Source organism: Anopheles gambiae, chromosome 2 (genome assembly GCF_943734735.2).
Source record: "Anopheles gambiae chromosome 2, idAnoGambNW_F1_1, whole genome shotgun sequence".
NCBI lineage: Eukaryota > Metazoa > Arthropoda > Insecta > Diptera > Culicidae > Anopheles > Anopheles gambiae.
Window position 1 is genome coordinate 99,403,982 of NC_064601.1, and position 19,338 is coordinate 99,423,319.

General features: G+C 42.4%; 3 protein-coding genes across 5 annotated transcripts; 2 read left to right on the forward strand and 1 right to left on the reverse strand.

Moving 5' to 3' along the window:
• Positions 1 to 1,439: 1,439 nt before the first annotated feature.
• On the reverse strand, positions 1,440 to 3,507 carry LOC4576344 (E3 ubiquitin-protein ligase TRAIP). 2 transcript variants are annotated; one of them, XR_009765361.1, is made up of 3 exons: positions 3,163 to 3,507; positions 2,002 to 3,098; positions 1,440 to 1,924 (listed from the first exon to the last, which is right to left on the reverse strand). XR_009765361.1 is itself a non-coding variant. In XM_001237799.2 (3 exons), the coding sequence occupies exons 1-3, from the start codon at positions 3,273 to 3,275 to the stop codon at positions 1,875 to 1,877; spliced, it is 474 nt and encodes a 157-aa protein (XP_001237800.2). In that variant the 5' UTR covers positions 3,276 to 3,395; the 3' UTR covers positions 1,440 to 1,874. The 2 variants fall into 2 exon arrangements, 1 of the variants encoding a protein (XP_001237800.2); XM_001237799.2 differs by having other exon boundaries at positions 2,788 to 3,098; positions 3,163 to 3,395.
• Positions 3,508 to 5,558: 2,051 nt separating this feature from the next.
• LOC1276977 (general odorant-binding protein 70) lies at positions 5,559 to 10,305 on the forward strand. 2 transcript variants are annotated; one of them, XM_061648827.1, is made up of 4 exons: positions 5,559 to 6,013; positions 9,413 to 9,622; positions 9,719 to 9,911; positions 9,998 to 10,305. In XM_061648827.1, exons 1-4 carry the CDS (start codon positions 5,915 to 5,917, stop codon positions 10,093 to 10,095), a joined length of 600 nt encoding a protein of 199 aa, XP_061504811.1. In that variant the 5' UTR covers positions 5,559 to 5,914; the 3' UTR covers positions 10,096 to 10,305. The 2 variants fall into 2 exon arrangements, with proteins under 2 accessions (XP_061504811.1, XP_316397.2); XM_316397.4 differs by having other exon boundaries at positions 5,581 to 6,013; positions 9,410 to 9,622.
• A 5,071-nt stretch (positions 10,306 to 15,376) lies between these two features.
• On the forward strand, positions 15,377 to 19,095 carry LOC1276979 (spidroin-2). The gene is made up of 4 exons (XM_061647350.1): positions 15,377 to 15,840; positions 15,937 to 16,077; positions 17,352 to 17,735; positions 17,824 to 19,095. Exons 1-4 carry the CDS (start codon positions 15,734 to 15,736, stop codon positions 18,962 to 18,964), a joined length of 1,773 nt encoding a protein of 590 aa, XP_061503334.1. The 5' UTR covers positions 15,377 to 15,733; the 3' UTR covers positions 18,965 to 19,095.
• Positions 19,096 to 19,338: the final 243 nt, after the last annotated feature.

A 19,338-nucleotide genomic window follows, 5' to 3' on the forward strand; every position in this document is an offset into this window, starting at 1 on the left:
GAAGTTTAAAAATACTTGTATGTATTTCATTATCCTGCTTCATCAATAACTGGGTAAATAGATAAATTATCATTTTTAATTATTTACTCTTTTTATGTATAAGATTGTTATAATTATAATTATAATAAAAATAAACAATATTAAGACTTGATTATTTATTAATTTGCTCATCCACGGCGGTTAAAACAGGCGTTCAAAAATGCTACTTGGGTTTGTGATAAACAGGCGTTACGCGTAACGCTAGCGTAACGTAGAGGGCTGAGCCTTACTTTTACCGATTTTTTATTCGTTGCAGCCGCGAAACAACTCGAAATGGATTTTTATTTCGTTATTTGCGTTAACTCATCGTTTTGGATTATTTTAAACATTAATTCAGGCTCATTAGTGTTTAAAAGTATAAAACGACTAAACGATATAAAAAAATAAAAATAAATAAACGAAAATTATAAAATTATTGAATTATAAAACAAAGCGCAGGATTGTAGTTCTTTGTTTATGGAGCAACCATTTCTGTAACGAATATTAACAACGCAAAAAATATTCCCTTTGGACCATCGCTTACCAGTTAAATGTTACTAAATTGTTAAATGCATGACTCCGACACATTGGTCCCGTGCGTTCGAGTCGGAGTTGGTCATGTATTATTGCGACTATCGGAAGCGTTGCACCTACCCCTAGCACCATAGATGAAGCTTAAACGACTCGAAAATCCATAAAAAAACGAATGCTTCATAGCTACACTGGTTTGCCCAATAGAAGAGGGCTCACAGGGATGGAGAAAGCTCTCAACGCGAAGAAAGCTCCACTGTGTGGCTATCCCATCAACAGATGGTGCAACCAGTTTTTGTTGTTGTTGCTATTTTTAGAGTGCATCAGTCGTTTATCTTCTGTAAAACGAAGTCTGTTTAGATTCCATTTAGGTTGAGAGCTTGAGCCGTTTAGATCCCGTTTAGTCGTTTAGTCGGTCGTTTAGTTGATTTGCATCACTTGCATACCGTACCTATTTTAGTTCGATCCCGACCCAAGCTAACATCGCCAAAGGATCAAAGTGCCTTGCCTCTACTGGAGTCGTTGCACCTACTGAACCTAAGCAGTCGAGCTTTACCTATAAAATCGATTTCAAGAAATGATTTCAGTCAATGGTTCTCGGAATCAAGCCCTTAGCGAGAAAAATATTAGGAACGATATTTTGGCGAATAAAAACCAAAAAATGGAAAATTTCTCAATACCTAAGTTCAGTAGAGCCGTAAAATAGTCTATACAAAGTCCCATTCGTTGGTATTTTTGTTATCATCTACTGGGAATTTCCTTATCTTGTTGGGTTAGGATTCAATATTGAGAGTTGTTTGATGGCTGTTTTAAATTCGACTGCGTTTAACGAGAAATTTGTGGTATTTTTCCCTTTGAACAGGAAAAATAAAAAATTGTTTTACCGCGAATTTAATAGGATCGAAGAGATAAGATGATTCAAAACAGTGTCCATATATTTGTACATATCTTTTTATCACATCAAAAGTGTTTGTTTTTATCGTTAAAATTGGTTTTCACAACCTAACCATACTAGGAAGAGTCAAGTATATTGGTCAGAAAGTCTCCCAGCCCCACTGTACACAAATCCATCTTATTCTCGAGATCATGAATAACCGTATTTTGCATTCGTATTTCATCCACTAAACCGTGTACAGTGACACTCAGCACGTCTTGCTTCTCATTACTTTGCTCTGTCTTTTGTTCTATCCTTCTTAATGCGTCTTCCAGTTCACTAAGTTTAATTGTAACGTTGTCCATCAGCGATTCCATCGGCACTGCATCGGCACTATTCCTTTGGCTGGTGGGACGGGCGAGATGAGCTGTCACATTGAAATGCATTTTAATCAGCTTCGTTGAAATGCATGTAGCCCGACAATCGGGGCATGTTTTGGATCTGTAAAAACAACAAAGAAAGGTCCAGATTATGATACGCCGTATCGTTCGATTATACTAGTTTGCTCAAGTTTTCACCGTTCTAACCACTGCCGGATACAATCGTTATGAAACATGTGGCCACATGGTGTACTGACGACATGAGCCTCAGGAACATATAACTCAGAACAAACACTACACGATAACTCCATATTAGTGGTATAAATTTAATGAAGAAATCAAACTTCCAGCAACAGTCTCGCGCAACAAGATCCTCTTATGATCGATATACCAGCTAGCGTTGCGAATGGAGCAGCACTGAGTCTCACTGAGGTACTGAAGTGTAACTCTGCCTAGTGTGATATTTTTATTGTTTTACTTATCGATAAGAGATGATAACACATATCTATGATTTTAACCTTTACTTATCGGCAAGTTTGCTTATCTCTGTTTGCTCATTGGTAGATAACGAATGATAATGCGTAGCCAGAATCTCTCATTTTCATATCACTGTTAATCCTATGTCCACACGATCTTGCTGATACACAAATATATAAGTTCTAAAAATCTAACACCAACGTTTTATAGCATCGTGTCGGCTTTGATTCATTACAAGTTGTAAAGGTGTGCCGAACTCTTGAGATAAACCTTATAGGAGTCTGTATACCATCATTCCATCAGCGAAAACGGACATCCAATGGACAGAATAGATCTTTTGCCACACAAAAACAACGTGAATCGGATGAAAGGATGAAAGGATGAGTATGATCAAAAGCAAGTACAAAAGCACATCGTTGCAGAAGCTGCACTATTACAAGTACAGCTGATAATTTTATCTAAATAATCTTTGGATATCTTAGTATTACTCTTTAGCATCAAACATACTTGTCATAAAATCTCCCAGCCCCATTGTACACTCATCCATCTTATGCTCCAGATCACGAATGTCCGTATTCTGCGTACGCATTTCATCCAGTACCGTTTGCAAGGTGTCGCTCAACATGTCCTGCTTCTCCTTACACGTGACTGTCGTTTGTTCAATCTTTGTTAATGCTTCACCAAGTTTCAACGTTATATTGTCCAGCTTTTCCATCAGCATTGCATTGTTCCTTTCAAGGTGGGCTGTCACATTGAAATGCACTTTGGTTAGCCCTGACGCATTGCATTCCGTTCGGCAATCCGGACACGTTCTGGATCTGTAAAAAAGTGGGCACCGATTTTAGCACATCGTTTCGCACACAATATGTCACAAGCATTCACCGTTCTAACCACGGCAGGATACAATCGTTATGAAACATATGGCCGCACGGTGTAATGACCACATGCACGGTAGGCACATAAAGCTCCGAACAAACCGAACACGACAGCTCCATATTAGGGGTAAGACTTTACTGAATCAAATCACACATCCGTTCTCAACTGTGTTGCAGGAACATACACTCATGGATACTGATACCATAAACGCGATGAATCGCCAAGCCGTCAGCTCTTCTCCTCTTGATGAATCATTGAGAAGTCAATGCATCGTTACATCAGCATGGTTCTACGGAGCGGATCGTAGTGTTCGCAGTAAAACCATGGACTTAAAAAGTGGCAGCCTTTATCATTGGGTAAACAAAGTTGAAAGATTGCATTATTCTTGGAGCACTTTCGCTTCTAGCTTTGTAGTTTTCGCTATAGCTGATTAGCTACAGTGGTGGTCTTTATAATAGCATCTCCACATTCATGGGGCGTAAGTTTTAAGGCCTTATCGCATTGGGAAAGTTGGAATGAAATTAGTACGTCAAACGACGTTTAACAGCTTTTAGGCTAGAACAGTTGAAACTTTCCAGATCTTTCGTAAAATACTAAAAGTGCAGCATAGGCACATAATGACAGATACCTCACACCGATACAATGTATAAATTGCACCTCATATCAATAACCAATAAGATCTTTTGAGTATAAATAAAACCAACTCTGACCATGGCAAGTCATATTCGTTCGGACTGTCAGGATAGGGTTATGCCCTTCTTACATCAACCGTTTACTCATTTAAAGAGTTTAGTTATATCCTCCTAACCAAGGTAAGGCTCCTAAACTTGTAACGTTTTCAGTAAGGGAAACCCCTTCAGGGTTACTACGATCGCCTGGAGGATCAAGTGTTGAAAAGTCTGCTTCGAACAAAATTTACTTCAAAGATTCAAAGTTTCTTAACATATTTATTACAAAAAAGTGCGATTGTAAAAGTTGATCAAAATATTTAACGAAAATATTGTATGGCACTACAATAAGTTTGAATATATTATATAAACATTGTACATCAGAAGAATTATGTGATTAAGATATTTCATAAAAATGTTGTACAGTGAACCCTCTCTTATTTGAGAGGCGATGGGACTGTCGAATAAGAGGGGTTTTCAAATTACAGAGGTTGAAAGTGAATGAAAGGTCCATACAAGACAAGAAAGAGACAGAACATTTAGTATGCAGCCTTAACTGTTGCTATAGGAAACTGCGAACAGGATTGCCAATTTGAGCATACATCTTTCAATAACCATGGCAACACCATACACAAATAAGAGGGACACAGATTTCAGAGGTGTTCCAAATTAGAGGAACAAAAATGTACTGGAAATCAAGGGACTGTGCAAAATGTTCAAATAAGAGAGGTTTTTCAAATTGGAGAGGTGTCAAATAAGAGAGGGTTCACTGTATATACAAAAAAAAAATTATCTAATAATTTAAAAATAATATTAAATTACAACTGAAATCACATTATAAGGAAATACATTGATTGCAAATTTGTACGCACCTGATACAACAAAACCATCCTCACCATCCGTTGCACAAGATGCATCGGTTGGTAGTTTGAAACAGCCAACCTAACAGTTGGCCAATATCAAATAATTAGCCCCCTACGCTGTCTCAAACACCGATTCACTTACCCAAGCACTCCGTTCAATTGATCCTACCGTTGAGGTGCGCGTTTTTGGAAAAGAAGAAAGTGAATTCCCGCCACTCTTCGTCCGATCTGTCATCAGCGAGTCGCCAATGCGTTTGGCAGCGTACTAGCGAGCGAGCGAAGAAGCTAAAAATAACCATCTTCAGGATTTCCTCAGCACCACAAACACATACACACTTGGGTGTTATAAAACAACGCCAATAATTGCAACTGCGCGCAATATCTAATCAAACCCAGCACCGTCTGGCGTACGCGCGTACGCGACCGCAAACGCAACCGTGTCTCGTACGCATCGCTCTGCGTACGGGTTTGTCATGTAGGCTCTCCAGCTCCAAGGCTTCTCTGGTGGAGCAGAATTGCAAACCACCTTTCCTAATTTGTACAAAGATGTGCCCATCCCCTCACCGAGGGATGCTGTCTTCGATCCTCACCATTCCGTCCCCGGCCCGCGATCGGTGTGCTTGTTAGTAGTGCGTTTTGCATTGGCCATCCCCCATCCCCCCTCCATATGGGACGATTGAGTCAACCTTCCAAATTAGACAGATCAGCTGTTTCAGCCACCACTCCTTAGCTGTTTCTCCATACGATCGCGAACGATCGATGGGATGGGTGCAAAGAAACAAGCCTCCGCAGAGCAAATCGACCGGACTGCGTTACGACGAGTCGTGCACAAATGCGTACTCCACCACCAAAAAAGACACACATACACATGTGTGTGTGGGGATTAACGGTTGAAAGTGAAATTGTTAACCCGTCGCACTGGCACGCTGGCCAGGATGTGTTCGCCGGTCTGTCATTCGTAATCGTGAGTCCACGCCGGAAGGTTCACCCTGCTCGAAGACACTCCGGTGCGTGCTTCTGCCTCCGGCTGATCGTGTGTGATCGTCTGCAGTAAAAGTGCAGTGCACAGTAAAAGAGAGTGAGAAAGTGTGTGTTATTTTTCCTCCAAAACGCCTTTGGAACTCCGTTTTAATCGCCTGCAGCGGGCACGTCAACAGTGGGAAACGCCAACAGTGCCAAAACTGTTCCGTGGTGCAGTGTGTGGTAAAGTTCAACGTACCGGCAGTGATGAGGCGGCAGTACTCCATGTGGGCCAGCACGGTGGCCGTCATTGCTTGCGGCAGTGCCCTGATGCTGCTGCACCCGGTCGGGGCCGATGCACCGAAAGTGAGTGTTCGAAGTGTTTTATTTGGTCGTTTTCTTACCTCAATTTAGCGTCTGCGAGTGCGGTGGCACCATTATGCAACTGCGTGGCGGTTGTAATGTGTAATGCATCGTGTGTGCGCGCGCGTGTGTGTTTTTGTGTATATTTTTCGGGGTGCACGAGGGCGCCGAGAGAGATTGCACAATTGGTGGATTTTTGGTTTTCTGTTTTTTTGTTATGGGCGTACGGTGCATTTTATGACATTTTCATTGTCATTTGTTGATGCTGTTCGGGGTGTGAAGTAGCTTAAACGTGGGTCTTTTGTATTATTGGTTCTTCTTGAGGAGATATTATGTCGGTTTTATTATTCCGAAATATTGCAGTAGTGTTTTGCTCTTGTCTTTTCTTTATAAAATTACTAAGTAGCATATTTATGTTTTAGTACTGCTAAAAGTGCTGTTTGATTTGTTTTCAACTATAATGCTCTTTTCTTTTTACCTTTATGGACAATTTTATTTGGTTTTGTTTTTTTCTGTTGTTTATTCATATTTTTGAATTTGATTTTCCCAGTCTTGTTCCACAGTTTAGTAGCACTTCCTCGCTTTTTTAGTACAATATTTAAGTAAACTTTCTTCATACTATGTTTTCTTATCAATTGATACATTAAACCATGATGTATCCCTAAACCATGTAGACGATATTTTATCAATTTTATATTTTTCTGTTGTTATAATTTATATGTAATTGGTTATTAGTTTCTGTTTTAGTACAATTTCTAAGTACAAGCTCTGTTGAATTTTTTATGCAAAAAAATCGACTACTAACAAAATGTTTAAATGTTGTCTTTACAACATATTACGAAATCTTGGGACTTAAGTAACTATTGGAAACGTTATTCTTCCATTTTTTTCTTAAATATCTTATAACATCACAATTAAACACTCAAAATCACAGATGTTATCTAGCAGCAAAGTATCACCTAACGAGGTTTCCACCTCAATTCCCAGACCGATTCCAATCTTTCTTGCATGAATTTCCTTTCTCGACCGATTTTCCAGCACCAGTGGATTCGTTAATCGCACAGCAAACGGAATCGGATACGGTTCCTCGAATTTTACTGTCGTAACACATTTTCCGTTTACCGCTGGCGAACCGTTTTATTTTCAAAGTCAATCGCGTTTGCCGCATGTGAAGCATGTGCCGTACCCGTGCAAGGTCTTACGTCTGTGGCGGTGCCACTGGCTGATTCATTACAACTACCCCACCACTGTAAACCGTAAACCCTTAACGCATCTTCTGGGCCACCTATTTTGCCCATGGTGTGATGGTGGTGATGGTGCTGCTGCTAATGGTCGTCCCGTCTGCGTATGTATATTTATGCAAACCACGCGTGTGTGGCCCGCGCACATGTGTGCGATCTTTATTATGATTACCTGAGCGTTGGCCGAAATCCCCCTTCGCAACAGTTAACCCTAGCAACTAGGTTCGAAAATATTGGAAACAACCTTGGCACCGGTTGAACCGTCACTGTCTTTAGATCCGCTGCATTTACCGGTAGATCACGGTGGCGGTGGCTCAACGAAGCGACTCACCTTGACCAGTGCGGTTTAGATGATAGTGAAATGGTAAAGGTGTGTTGCCCAGTGTGCTGAAGGTTACTTTCGCATGGTTTTGCTCCCCACGAAGGACACTGTGGATGTTTGAATTTATTGTCTTGTTGATTACATACTAAAATCAGCCAATCTAACAGTCAAAAACGAATGTCCAAACAAATGCACATTCACAAAATTATATATTGCTAGTATAGGAACCACCGTGAACTGTGTTGGACAATCAACATTACATCATGCGGAGAGTATGATGCTTTGCGATGATACTGCAGGATAGCGAAATTCGACAAAACCTCCCCTTCTTAATCGACCGCGTACCGCCAGAGCGCAAAGGAAAGATCCATCATTTGGACCGATCGCGTAAGACTGGTTTCGTTTCGTTCGTGTTTCGTTGCTCCCCTGGGCAGGAAGCGGTGACAGGCAGATGTATATGCGAAAAAGGTACGTTGTCACTGTGTGACATGGCACTGGTAGTACAAAAAAAATGCGCAAAACTAGTTTTGTGAGTGTGTTTTTGCTAGAGAGGAAAGCGTCAACCGTGTGTGAAACTCTTGTTTTTTTGTACAAAAAATGCATGGGAGAGATGCATGGTTTCTCTTGGGTGCGTTGTGATCATAAACCGGTAGTGATTGCTCGCAACCATTTACATCGTTGTTGGTGCTGTTATGCAGTAGTGCGCGTCTCGTGTCTGTTTGTTTCTGTCATGCGTTTGTTTGAAGCATGCTCAGGTCTGCTGCTAGTTCAGGCTGCTGTTGTTAGTAGTTTTGGAGAAATGTTGCATTTAGTTGATGCTTCTTCATATTCACTATCAATGTTGTACATGGTCATACATGTTCATGTTGGTATTATACATGGTAGCTACAGCGTATACGGGTAAAGATAGTCTTTACAACGGCTCACGTTTCCTCTTGTAAGAGCTGATGCGATATTTAAAATGGGCAATTTGAAGTATCTGCATCTGCCATCAGCAATGGCTACAACAGTCTGCTGCAGGAACATTGAGAAACGATTACGGTCCTTTGTCTTATACTTCTGTCAATTCATTTTCCCGGGCTTCTTGTAGCGTCTGCTCCATTGTCCTGTCAAACATACGGAACCAAAGGTCCTTCTTATCACATTCCTCTCGATCATGACCAAGAGAGTTTCGTCAGATTTGAACAGAGTACATGTCTCAGAGGCTAATGTGAGTACTGGTACTTATAAAGGTTCAGGTTCTTTAAATTGAACTGCTTCCTGAGGCCTCAGGAATGACCGGTTATCAGCTAACATCTTTGTGCACAAGTCAGCTTTCATGGTGTTGTCGATGCTAACCTCCTATTTAATTCGGAATACGTTAGAAAAGCTCCCAGTTGTTCCACCATCAGATTAGTCTTATCCTCGTTTCTGTACAATTTTGAAAATCTCTGTCGGCTCCTCGATCACTAGGTAGGCTTCAGCGACATAGGAGACCGCAGACCAATGCCTATATCATTAGCATATATCAGGATATGAGTTAACTTGCAGAAGATGATTCTCGAAGCCTTCATATTGCGGCTCGGATGACCCTCTATGGTTGATACATTTTAATCGTGTAAAATTTCAGAACGGCTTAGGAATACTGAGCAGTAAAAGCTGAATACAACAGATGAATGGATCTCAAACCTACGAAAATTAATAAATATTATTTGTACAAACTAGTAAGACATGAAAAGTAGCAAGAAAAGTAGTAATCATGATTTAATTAACTTAAGGATTTGTGTGATATGTCTTATTTAAAGTTCTGTCTTATCTAAATAAATTCAATCGTCTTTATTTCTCGTTTTGTTCCAGAAGCGTTGCCTAACAAAACCGAACGTCTCGAAGAAGGTGGATATGGTCATCCACCAGTGCCAGGAAGAGATCAAATCAAGCCTTATTGAGGATGCGTTGAAAATTTTCACCGCCGAGCACGGACAGTGGCATGATCGCCGCAAGCGCGATGAAGGCGGGCTTGACTTTTCCCACCCAACGATCGTTTCGCACGAGGACAAATGGATTGCTGGCGTAAGAGTCGCTTGTGACATAATATAAATTGAAACATGGAAAAAAAGCTCCATTAATGCTTTCATCGATTTTTTGTTTGAAACCCCCTTTTCACAGTGTCTGATGCAGTGTGTGTACCGGAAAAACAATGCAATCGATAAAAACGGTTGGCCAACGCTGGACGGGCTGGTCAGCCTGTACACGGACGGTGTGAATGAGCAGGGCTACTTCATGGCCACGCTCCGGGGCGTTGATCGATGTCTCAAGGGCACGTCGAAGAAGTATCAGATCAAACGCAACGATGCCGCTGGTAAGAGAAATTTTCGCGCTGTGGCGAGTATCAGCTGCAAGCTAACAAAGCATCTTGCTTCATCCCAAATCTTTTTGATGTTTTAGAAAACTTTGAACAGTGCGAAGTTGCGTTCGACGTGTTTGACTGCATCTCGGACATGATTACGGACTACTGCAGTGGCCAGATGGAGGATGATCATTAAAGGCGAATGACCGTGTTTGAAAGTTACACCAACAAATGGGGAGATATTACTTTTTCCTGCACTTGTGCGACATCCAACTCAAGACGACAGTAGATTAGTGCTATTCTTAAGATGTAATTTAATCGAATCGAACAAAAAATGGAAGAAAAGAAATGTGATTTTATGTCGTTTGTATGGGAAAATAAATGTATAAGTTAACTCAAAGATAAATACACACCCACACAAAACGGACACAAATGTATCGCCGAAAAAGGTCTTCAGTTAACCAGGAAGTACACGAGACAACTGTCACAGCGTAGTTGTCTGCTCGGATAAAGGTGCTCGGTAATGATTTTCCGGGTATGTTGAACAGTCTCTATGGCATCGTTTGGAGGGAAAAATGGAAACAGCAGATGTATTTCAACCAGAAGTACACGATCATCACAGCCAAGTGGCCCGTAAATATGCTAATAAGCTTGTGACTTAAGACGACCCAGAAGCTTACTCGGGCATGGTAAGACAATGTTAAATCAGATAGACAGTTCCACGCATAAGGAAGCATGTTAAATGCAAATTTCGGTGAATGAGTGGATGGTTATTATGAATGGGCGATGATACCATTTATCAATAGAGAGAATGATTATTCTTAATTTCAAGAAGATCTCCTACTCCATTACATACAATATTAGAAGCAAATACTACCAAATTCAATATATTTTTGAAATTCTTATTAAAATGGTGTTTCTATTTCTCACATCACCCTTCCCATTGTTCTGGGATGACATTAAAACTCTCCCAAAGCCCGAGATGCTTGTTTCAACACAGGAAAGAAAGGAACAAAATTTTACTACACACATAGTAAACCACTTCCTCAAGAACCGCCACCGTTCAGGGCCGTGTCTGTGCGGCTTGATGGAACAATGGCCGTTCGCCATTCTCGCGCAGCTAAGTAAACAATCTCTGGCAAAGAACTGCGGTGCACTATGCGGGTACACAACCGGTACAACCGAACCCCGAAGAGCTCAACCGATTACGATCCGACATCCGACACACATAATTGCATTTCGGCGGTTACCACTATTGTTCACACGCTGTTGTTGTTGTTGTAGAACAGAGCCGCACATGGTCAGCAATTTGTCATCGTCCAATAAAGCGCCCGAAAGAACGGTGGCAATGGTCAGGCCCGCTGGTGCAGTGTAGCCATGTCTAAGCCTGCGTCTAAATGTTGGGAATGGTAGCGATCAGCGTTTCGCAAGCTGGTAGTAAAATGTGACATTGTACCGCGGCGAAAGATCGTCCAGATAGTGATCGGTTTATGCTTGGTTAGAGAGGAACATTATCCAATTAAATCCTTCCGGTAAAGAGCATCATCGAGTTAGTTGGAGATGATACAAATTCGGTGCTGGGTAGAATTCATTTACAATCTTTTCCAGAAATTCAGAACACATACAATTGGAACATACAAATAAACTTAAATTTTAGAACTTGATCACACAAAAATGTAGTTTTTAAACACAAAGATCACACATGATGTAGGAATATAAAAATTTGATGCCAACTCTGTGTACTCATTCTTCAAATATGAGCAAATATGAGCCACAAACACGAAAAGATTGCACATTGATAGATGCTATCCAATGAAAGCATGCGCCGTGTGCTTTAATTAATATGCACATTAAAAACAATTTAAGAATTCATCAGCCTTATTTCATTCCGTTACTGATATCAAATGATCACGCATGCGCTCGTGATCTTCACGCGTTCGAGTCCGCAAAACACGCGTTAACATATGTGCGTTGTGTCAGCACGTGAGCATTGGGGAGTGGGCAAATTATTCTTATATTATCTCTGTTATCATTTCAATCAATGAAACGTGATTGGAGTGCAAAATTCTAATTAGAACTTTGAATTAAAACAACGATTTATGTACTTGTTGTACGAAATTGATGAACTGATCAAAATAATTCAAAGTTATTTGCAAGACTTGTTGATATTTACAAAAAATGCTTCTTCATGATCATACAAAAAAAACTCCATACTTGTGATCATTGTATGTCAACAAGATTCTATCACTTTAAGGTGCTAATTTTGTCATAATAATCGTGTTGTACGTTGAAGACCTCAATGAATGCCTAGCACTAACCGCTTCCTCCCTGTATCCATATCCCACCGTACCTAATCTTCATCGCTCACGTCCGGTACGTCCGGTTGGGGCTCAGTTGCATCTCATGCTAGGATCGGTTCGTAGTCATAAATCATCAGCTGATTTTAATAACAAGTAACGCCCACCACCGCCCTTCCACGGGCTCGACATGGCATTCCTAAATGGCAGCTACAGAAACCGTAATGCTACACGGTGTCTGAAAACCGAGCTCCAGCAATAACCTGCAACTCGCGTACGGTTCCATCCATCCGGATGGTGGAAAACTAACCAAAATCAACGCCCAACCACAGCAACGTCAAATCACCAGCTTCCGAGCGTACGAACGCTTGCGAAAGTCGCGCGTCTGTCTTCGGCGGACCATTGTTTGGTCAGTCGCCCTGCCAAACTGAGGGAGGGAGGACTGTGTCGTGAGCCTTGTCGTTTTTGGCTACTGACTGCTGCGATCAATCATTTTAATCCCGAACCACCGCCAAAAGGAGGAAATCCTGCCAAAATAATCGGACAATCCGACGAAAAGATCCAATGCCGAACGTGGCGGCGGCACGCGAGCCACTCTTCGTGCTGTGGGTCATGGTTTCTGGTTCTGTATCTTCTACCAATTTTGCACAGAATCTCTTTCGCAGCATGAACCCGCTCAGAACGCGGGGTACACGTCCGATCTGCGGGCTGTCGTAAAGGGTAAGATCGCGATCGCGATCGCGTGGAAACAATTGAAGACGCAAAAATTCCGCCCATGAGCGCACCAGCGCTTCATTATGATGGCTGCCCTTGACTTGTATCCCGGGATGGCGGGGAGGCAAGCAATGGAAGTAGAGGAATCATCTTAGTCGGGCTGGTCTGGCTTTTCTTGGCTGGTGGGTAGAGTTTTGACGCTTCTTCATGTCGGGTGCCTCTATTTATCATATGTATGGAGCAGGTTGTATGCGGTCTCGATGGCGACGAAAAAGGTGGCGTTAAATTACGCGCTGTGATCGATGATTTCATGTGTATTTTGGGATTTAAATTGATAGAATTAAAGAGCCGTTTTGACGCGATCTAAGAAAAACTATTTTGTATTAATGGTTGATTTAAAATACGAGGTCTAGGATACAGTTGTCATACTTTCTGTACTCTTTGTGGCGTGAGGTTATACATTTAGCAAATATTTTACAATATTTTATTATATTCTTAATAGAAAAAACACCCTAATTGGACATTGGACTTATCGGGTTTTTCTACAGTTAATTCCTAACTAAGATATGATATGAAATCTGAGCTTGTAGGACATGTAGGACTACTGAACTCGTCAAACATCACGCTACATTTTAACAGTATTTGGTGGTTATTGCTTAGTACATTTTATTTATCAAAATAGCTTTAAACAAGAATGATCAATTCTTCCTCAATCAAATGTGTTCTTTATTCTATGTGTAATGGTATAATACGGTCGGTAATTCCTTACCGGACCATATCCGTAGGTCCAGATCCCAATGGGTATCGACGCACGTTGGACCTACATCTGTATCCCTCTTCAGTTAAAATACATTTTGAGATATGTCTCTCGAGTATAACCAAGAAGGCCCTACTTCAGTGATCTCCAACCTGTGATTCGTGGCGTTAACAGAGGTGGTCCGCGGAAGAATTTATTTTTGAAAAAGATAAGCTTATTACTGTTCATATTGTGCAATTCTTTCCCACAATTAAGATTACGTTTTCAACAGGTATATCTGGAATAAGATTTTAAAATAGTTTTGATCAAAAATTTTGAACTAAGTCTCCAAAATGTCAATGGCCGTCAATGGATGTGGGCCGCGGCAAATGTATTTTTAAAGCCAAGTGATCCGCGTTCCTAAAAAGGTTGGAGAGCACTGCTCTATCGGACAGTTTACATACTGCTTTCGGTGCCTCTGTGCTCCCAATCCGATGCTCGTGGTACGATGTTGCAGCAGGATAATGCAACAAAATGTATGAATGTTAATTATGTACTTTGAGCTACTTTTTAACAAACATGACTACTTTAAAATCAAACATACAGTAATATAAGTTTGACGTAAAATGTATGAAGCGTTGAATAATGTTGAAATTTGCAACTGACTTGGAAAATAGACTAGAAAATCGATAACTTCTTTGTTAAATAGCTGAAGAAGTACATTTATTCAAATTAGGAAAAAGTTAGTACAAATTGCTTTAAAACTGATATACAAAATACACAAATAAGTGAAGTGCAAGTGTATTTCACTACGAGAAAGCCGTTCATTTTTCAGCTTCCAATCCAACCATCATCACTAACCAACAACCTCACGTGGAAGTGACCGCACGCGCATAAAGATAAACATTTTATGAATGAAAACAGACACAAACACACCACTGCCCACCGCTCGTCATCCACAAACGGGCACACTTAACAGGCAAGCGAAAAAAAAGGCGCATTCATGCAAAAATCATGACCTGTACAATGTTCCTCACTCCTTCCCTCTTTCCCCTACATTTCGATCATATGCTCAAAGCAGCCGCAAGAAAAAAAAAAGAAGATCGATATCGAGCAGCGAGCCCGAATCTTAACACCACCGACCGCTTAACACCCTAGGAGAGGGGGCCGCTAGATTTGGGCTGGGAATGTGCCCGATCGTACGGCCAGCTTCGTACGTCGCCAGGTCGGTCCATTGTGTTGGTGCTGCCGCCACCGAGGTGCACTGACACTGGCACAGAAAACGCGTCATAGAACCATCTATAATCAACACGCATGCGCATGCGTGTTTATAGGCAGTGCCACCGTACCGCTTCGGTGTGGACGCTTCGAACGAGCGAGCGAGCGGGAAGAGCGGCAACCGACTGACTTTGTTCCTTAATCTAAAATCTCGCCAAAAGAATCATTCGTGGCCATAGCCAAAGGGGGGAGAAGGGAACGCGCGCACCACCCCGAACACGTGGTTTCGCGTTGGCTCGACCGGCTCGAAAACAAACACGGCGGCTGCCTCATCCTCAGCCGAGCGAGGGAGGTTTGTATCTTTATTGTTTCATCTTCTCCCCCAACTGGGTGCCTTCTCGAGCGGTTTGGTGTTTAATTTTTCTTTTCAACATTTTTTTTTCGTTAGTCGGGCGGAAAAGCGCCATTAGTGCGAGGGTGGACCCCGGTCCCCCCGCAGGTCAAAGTGTATATAAAGAGGTGCGATTTTTCGCCGCACCGAACAGTTGCCCGACTGAGTCCGGATCCGGCAGTAGTGGTGCATCAGAAACGGCTCCGAGAAGGAAACAACTAATGCAATAAGAAAATAAGTGGAATAAAACGACTATTAAGTTAATGTTTTAAGTGTTACAATGTGTGTTGTAGTGTGTGAAATAAATCTAGTATCGTGAAATATGTCACCGGTACACTCGTACAGTTTTGATGCAATATAAGACAAAAGTGCATTTAAAATAAGTTTAAAAAAATAAAAAAAAAAACAATAAAATATCTAAAGTGCTTTCGACATACCAAAGTGTTCTAATAAGACCAAAGCAGGAAAAATAAATAAAATGAAAGTGTTTGTATTAGTCAGCGTGGTGCTGATCAACCTGCTGCCAGTGTATGCCGATCAGACGGATTTCAATCACATCAACTCGGATGGATCCTTTGCGTTTGGGTAGTATGGAAAGCACCGTTCGTTTAGTGTTTAGTGCCGTTCACCGAATCCGTTTTTGCTCTTCTTTTTCCCGATTCATTCATGCACGCTCACCAGGCTGAAAAACTCCGACACACCCGGGGGACACTACCATACGGCCAGCGGTAACCCGAAAACGATCGTGCGGGGACGCTACGGAAGCCGCCAGCCGGATACGGGGCGCGTCGAGGAAACGGTCTACACGGCGGGACCGCGCGGGTAAGTCCCAGGTGAAAGGTGTCTCAATGATGAACTTGAATTTTTATGTCCCGCGTCCCAGCGAGTGGGGGGGCCATGTAGTGAGATACACTAATTTAGCATTTATCACACCGTTAAGAGGAGGCGTAATTATTTCGAGGTCGGATGGCCCTCGATTGTGTGCGAGAATGGTAGCTTCTGCGGTGGGAATGCTGGCCACTATGGACCGAGGGTTTGCTTGACCTTTGTTTGGGGATGGGGTTTTAAACAGTGCAATAGTAGGGTCAATTGTGTGTGTTGGAAGGTGGGCTGGTTCATTCTTCTTTTTTTTGGCCATAGCATCTTAAAAACAATGTTGATGGAGGGAGCATAGCACATTTTTTATAATGATATTGTTATGGTGGTTTCATAGCAAATGTTTACTTTTGACTGTCCAATAGCGTTCTCAAAGAATGGGCTTAAGCACGCAAAAATGCTAATATAATTGTTCTAGTCGTTACCTATTATGCTCAAAGTGGTCGTTTTGGTGATTTTGTTGAACGATCTTTTTTTTATATAAATATAAAGTTAAAAAGTTAAATATAAATATAAATATAAATATAAAGTTATAAATATAAATGCCCAACAATGGATTATGTGACGAGGAAAAGAGCTACAAATGATGCTGGAGGCTCGTCGCTTCTACCTGCATTGAAATCTTTTTATGTCTTTGAAAGTTGTACACAAGCCATCAAAAGATTTCAATGCATGTAGAAGTGACGAACCTCAAGCAACATTTGTAGCATTTTTTCGTCACCACATAATCCATTTCAAACGCAATGTTTGATCAATTGTACAACCTTACAGAAGAAAAATAATGACAAATAACAATGTTTGTAGTTCACAAAGTTCAAAGTTGTTAAAAGTTCAAAGTTGAAGAATAATAGCTTATTTTAAATAATTCGATTTAGGATTATAAATTACGGCCAAATTGTATTTTTGTATTAGTTTTCTTGATATTTTTACTTTCATGTTACGATCATTTGGAATCAGTTAAAAAGTATTTTGCAAAGAAATATTTAAAAATTCTTTGAAATTAATTTTCTAAACAACTCTTATCAAAAGACTTCGTAAAAGTGACGAACCCTGAGTAAATCAATAAACATTTCTTTAGGTAACAATAACTTAATAATTTAAAAATCAACTAATAATGTCTGCCACCAAAACTATTCCTTCCACACTACTTCAATTCATTTCTTACTCTACCAAACCGTAAAAATTCGTACCTCACTCGTATTTGTGCTACAATTTGACAGCTTTCGTGCCCGCGGGCCAAAGATCCACCGTAAGCAGAGCCTATCGCAGGTGCAACGCGGTCCGATCGGCACCCCGGAGGATCCGCTGGCCGACCCGTACGATGATCCCAGCTACGATTTCCAGTTCAAAACACGCAACTACCAGCGGCGCGAAGGTTCGGACAGCAATGGGCGCGTAAACGGGCTCTACACGTACATCGACGATGTGGGAGAGAAGCACTCCGTACGCTACTCGGCCGGCTCGGGCACCGGGTACGAGGTAGCGAACCCTGTCCCGGATGCACCGAACACGATCGCGTACGAAAGCCCACTGTACAAGACGCACAAGCAGGTTCGCGGCAAGGTCGCGTTCGAGAGTGGACCGAGTGGTTCGGGACAGTACAAGTAAGATGATGAGAGCAATTGAAAGCGTTTGGTGTGTTTTTGGGTGCGATTAATCACACATTGGGTTTTTTCTCCCACTCCCTCGCAGGTTGCTCTCTGTCGGGCCCGATCAGCGGCGGGCAGAGACGACCGGTCCGGACGGTGTGACGCGCGGCTCCTACTCCTATCTGGACGATAAGGGTGTGCAGCGAACGGTACAGTATATTGCCGGTGCCGGCATCGGTTACAAGGTGGTCCAGAGCACGGTCGGCGCTGGGACGCACCGGTTACAGCAGCCCAACTTTGGCATTAGCCACGTGGAGCAGAGTGAAATCGGTGACAATAACAATCCTTCCTATCAGACGGCTCCCTCGGGACCTGCCAGTGAGCGGCCCGGTACGTCCGGCGCGGGGTACGATCATGTCGCTCGTCCGTCCGCCGGTGGGTATGATGGTGGTTCGAGCCGTCCGACGGCTCCTGGTGGATCGTACGATCCTCCAACGGGACCATCGGGGGCTGGCAGTAGCTACCCGGATGGGCCAAAGCCAGGAATTCCCGGCTATCCGGAGAGCAGTCGCCCAACGGGACAAGGATACGACGAGGAAGACTTTGACAGCAAGCGTCCTACAACGAGCTCTCCAAGCCTTCGTCCACCCACCACCGATCGACCGACGGGACCGAGTGACTCGAGCGAGACGTCCCGTGAAAAGTATCCTCCTTCCAGCGATCCTACCGACCACGATCTGGGAGGCTATGGGGAGGACAGCATCATTGGGCTGCTTCCACCCAAGTACGACTACGAAGCGCAACCGGGAGCGGGACCAAGCGCGTCCGATCACGACGATCACGATACACCCTCTCTGTCCGGTCCGTTCGATGTGGCGATCTCGAGCGGCCCTTCCGGTCCGGCCCCGTACCCAAGCTTCGGTGAATCGGCCCCGGGCACGAACGCGTACAACTCGAACGACTTTTCCGGCTTCCCGGAGGTAACGTACGATCAGAAAAAGCTCGAGGAGGATCGCAAGAAGGATTGGCGCGATTTCGCCAAAGACTCGACGATCATCAAGAACGTGGGCGATTGGTATGTGGGGCTTGCGCCGGGCGCATCCGTGCGGGCCCATATACAGAACATCGATCTGCTGCCGTACGGTGGGCGAGCTCCGTCGCCCGGTGATGCCTTGCGCCGTGACACGCAGGCGCAGGCCAAGTCGGACCGTTCGGGCGGTCGGAAAGCGTACGATGGGCGGTAGACGGCAGCTTTAGTTGTCGGTGGGGCGAGCTTTAGTGATGTAAATAAATTATTGCACATGAGTATTATAGAAATAAACTCGATCGGTCGATCGAAAGAGGATTGTTTTCAATAAAAAGTGTTGTGATGTAATTATTTGTTTAAAGATTCGTCTGAAAGAGCAAACGATTTGGCATATTTTACTCCATTTTTAACGTTATCAATTTTAGTTCGCTGATTTGGTATTAAATTTAGTGCGATTCAACAAAAAACACAGAAAATCCTGATTATTATGAATATTAAAGTTTTAATAACTTTGCTTCAATATTTAACATGAATTAAAATAAAATAAAATATTTACTGGCATGAGAAAATGAAAATTTATAAAAATGGATA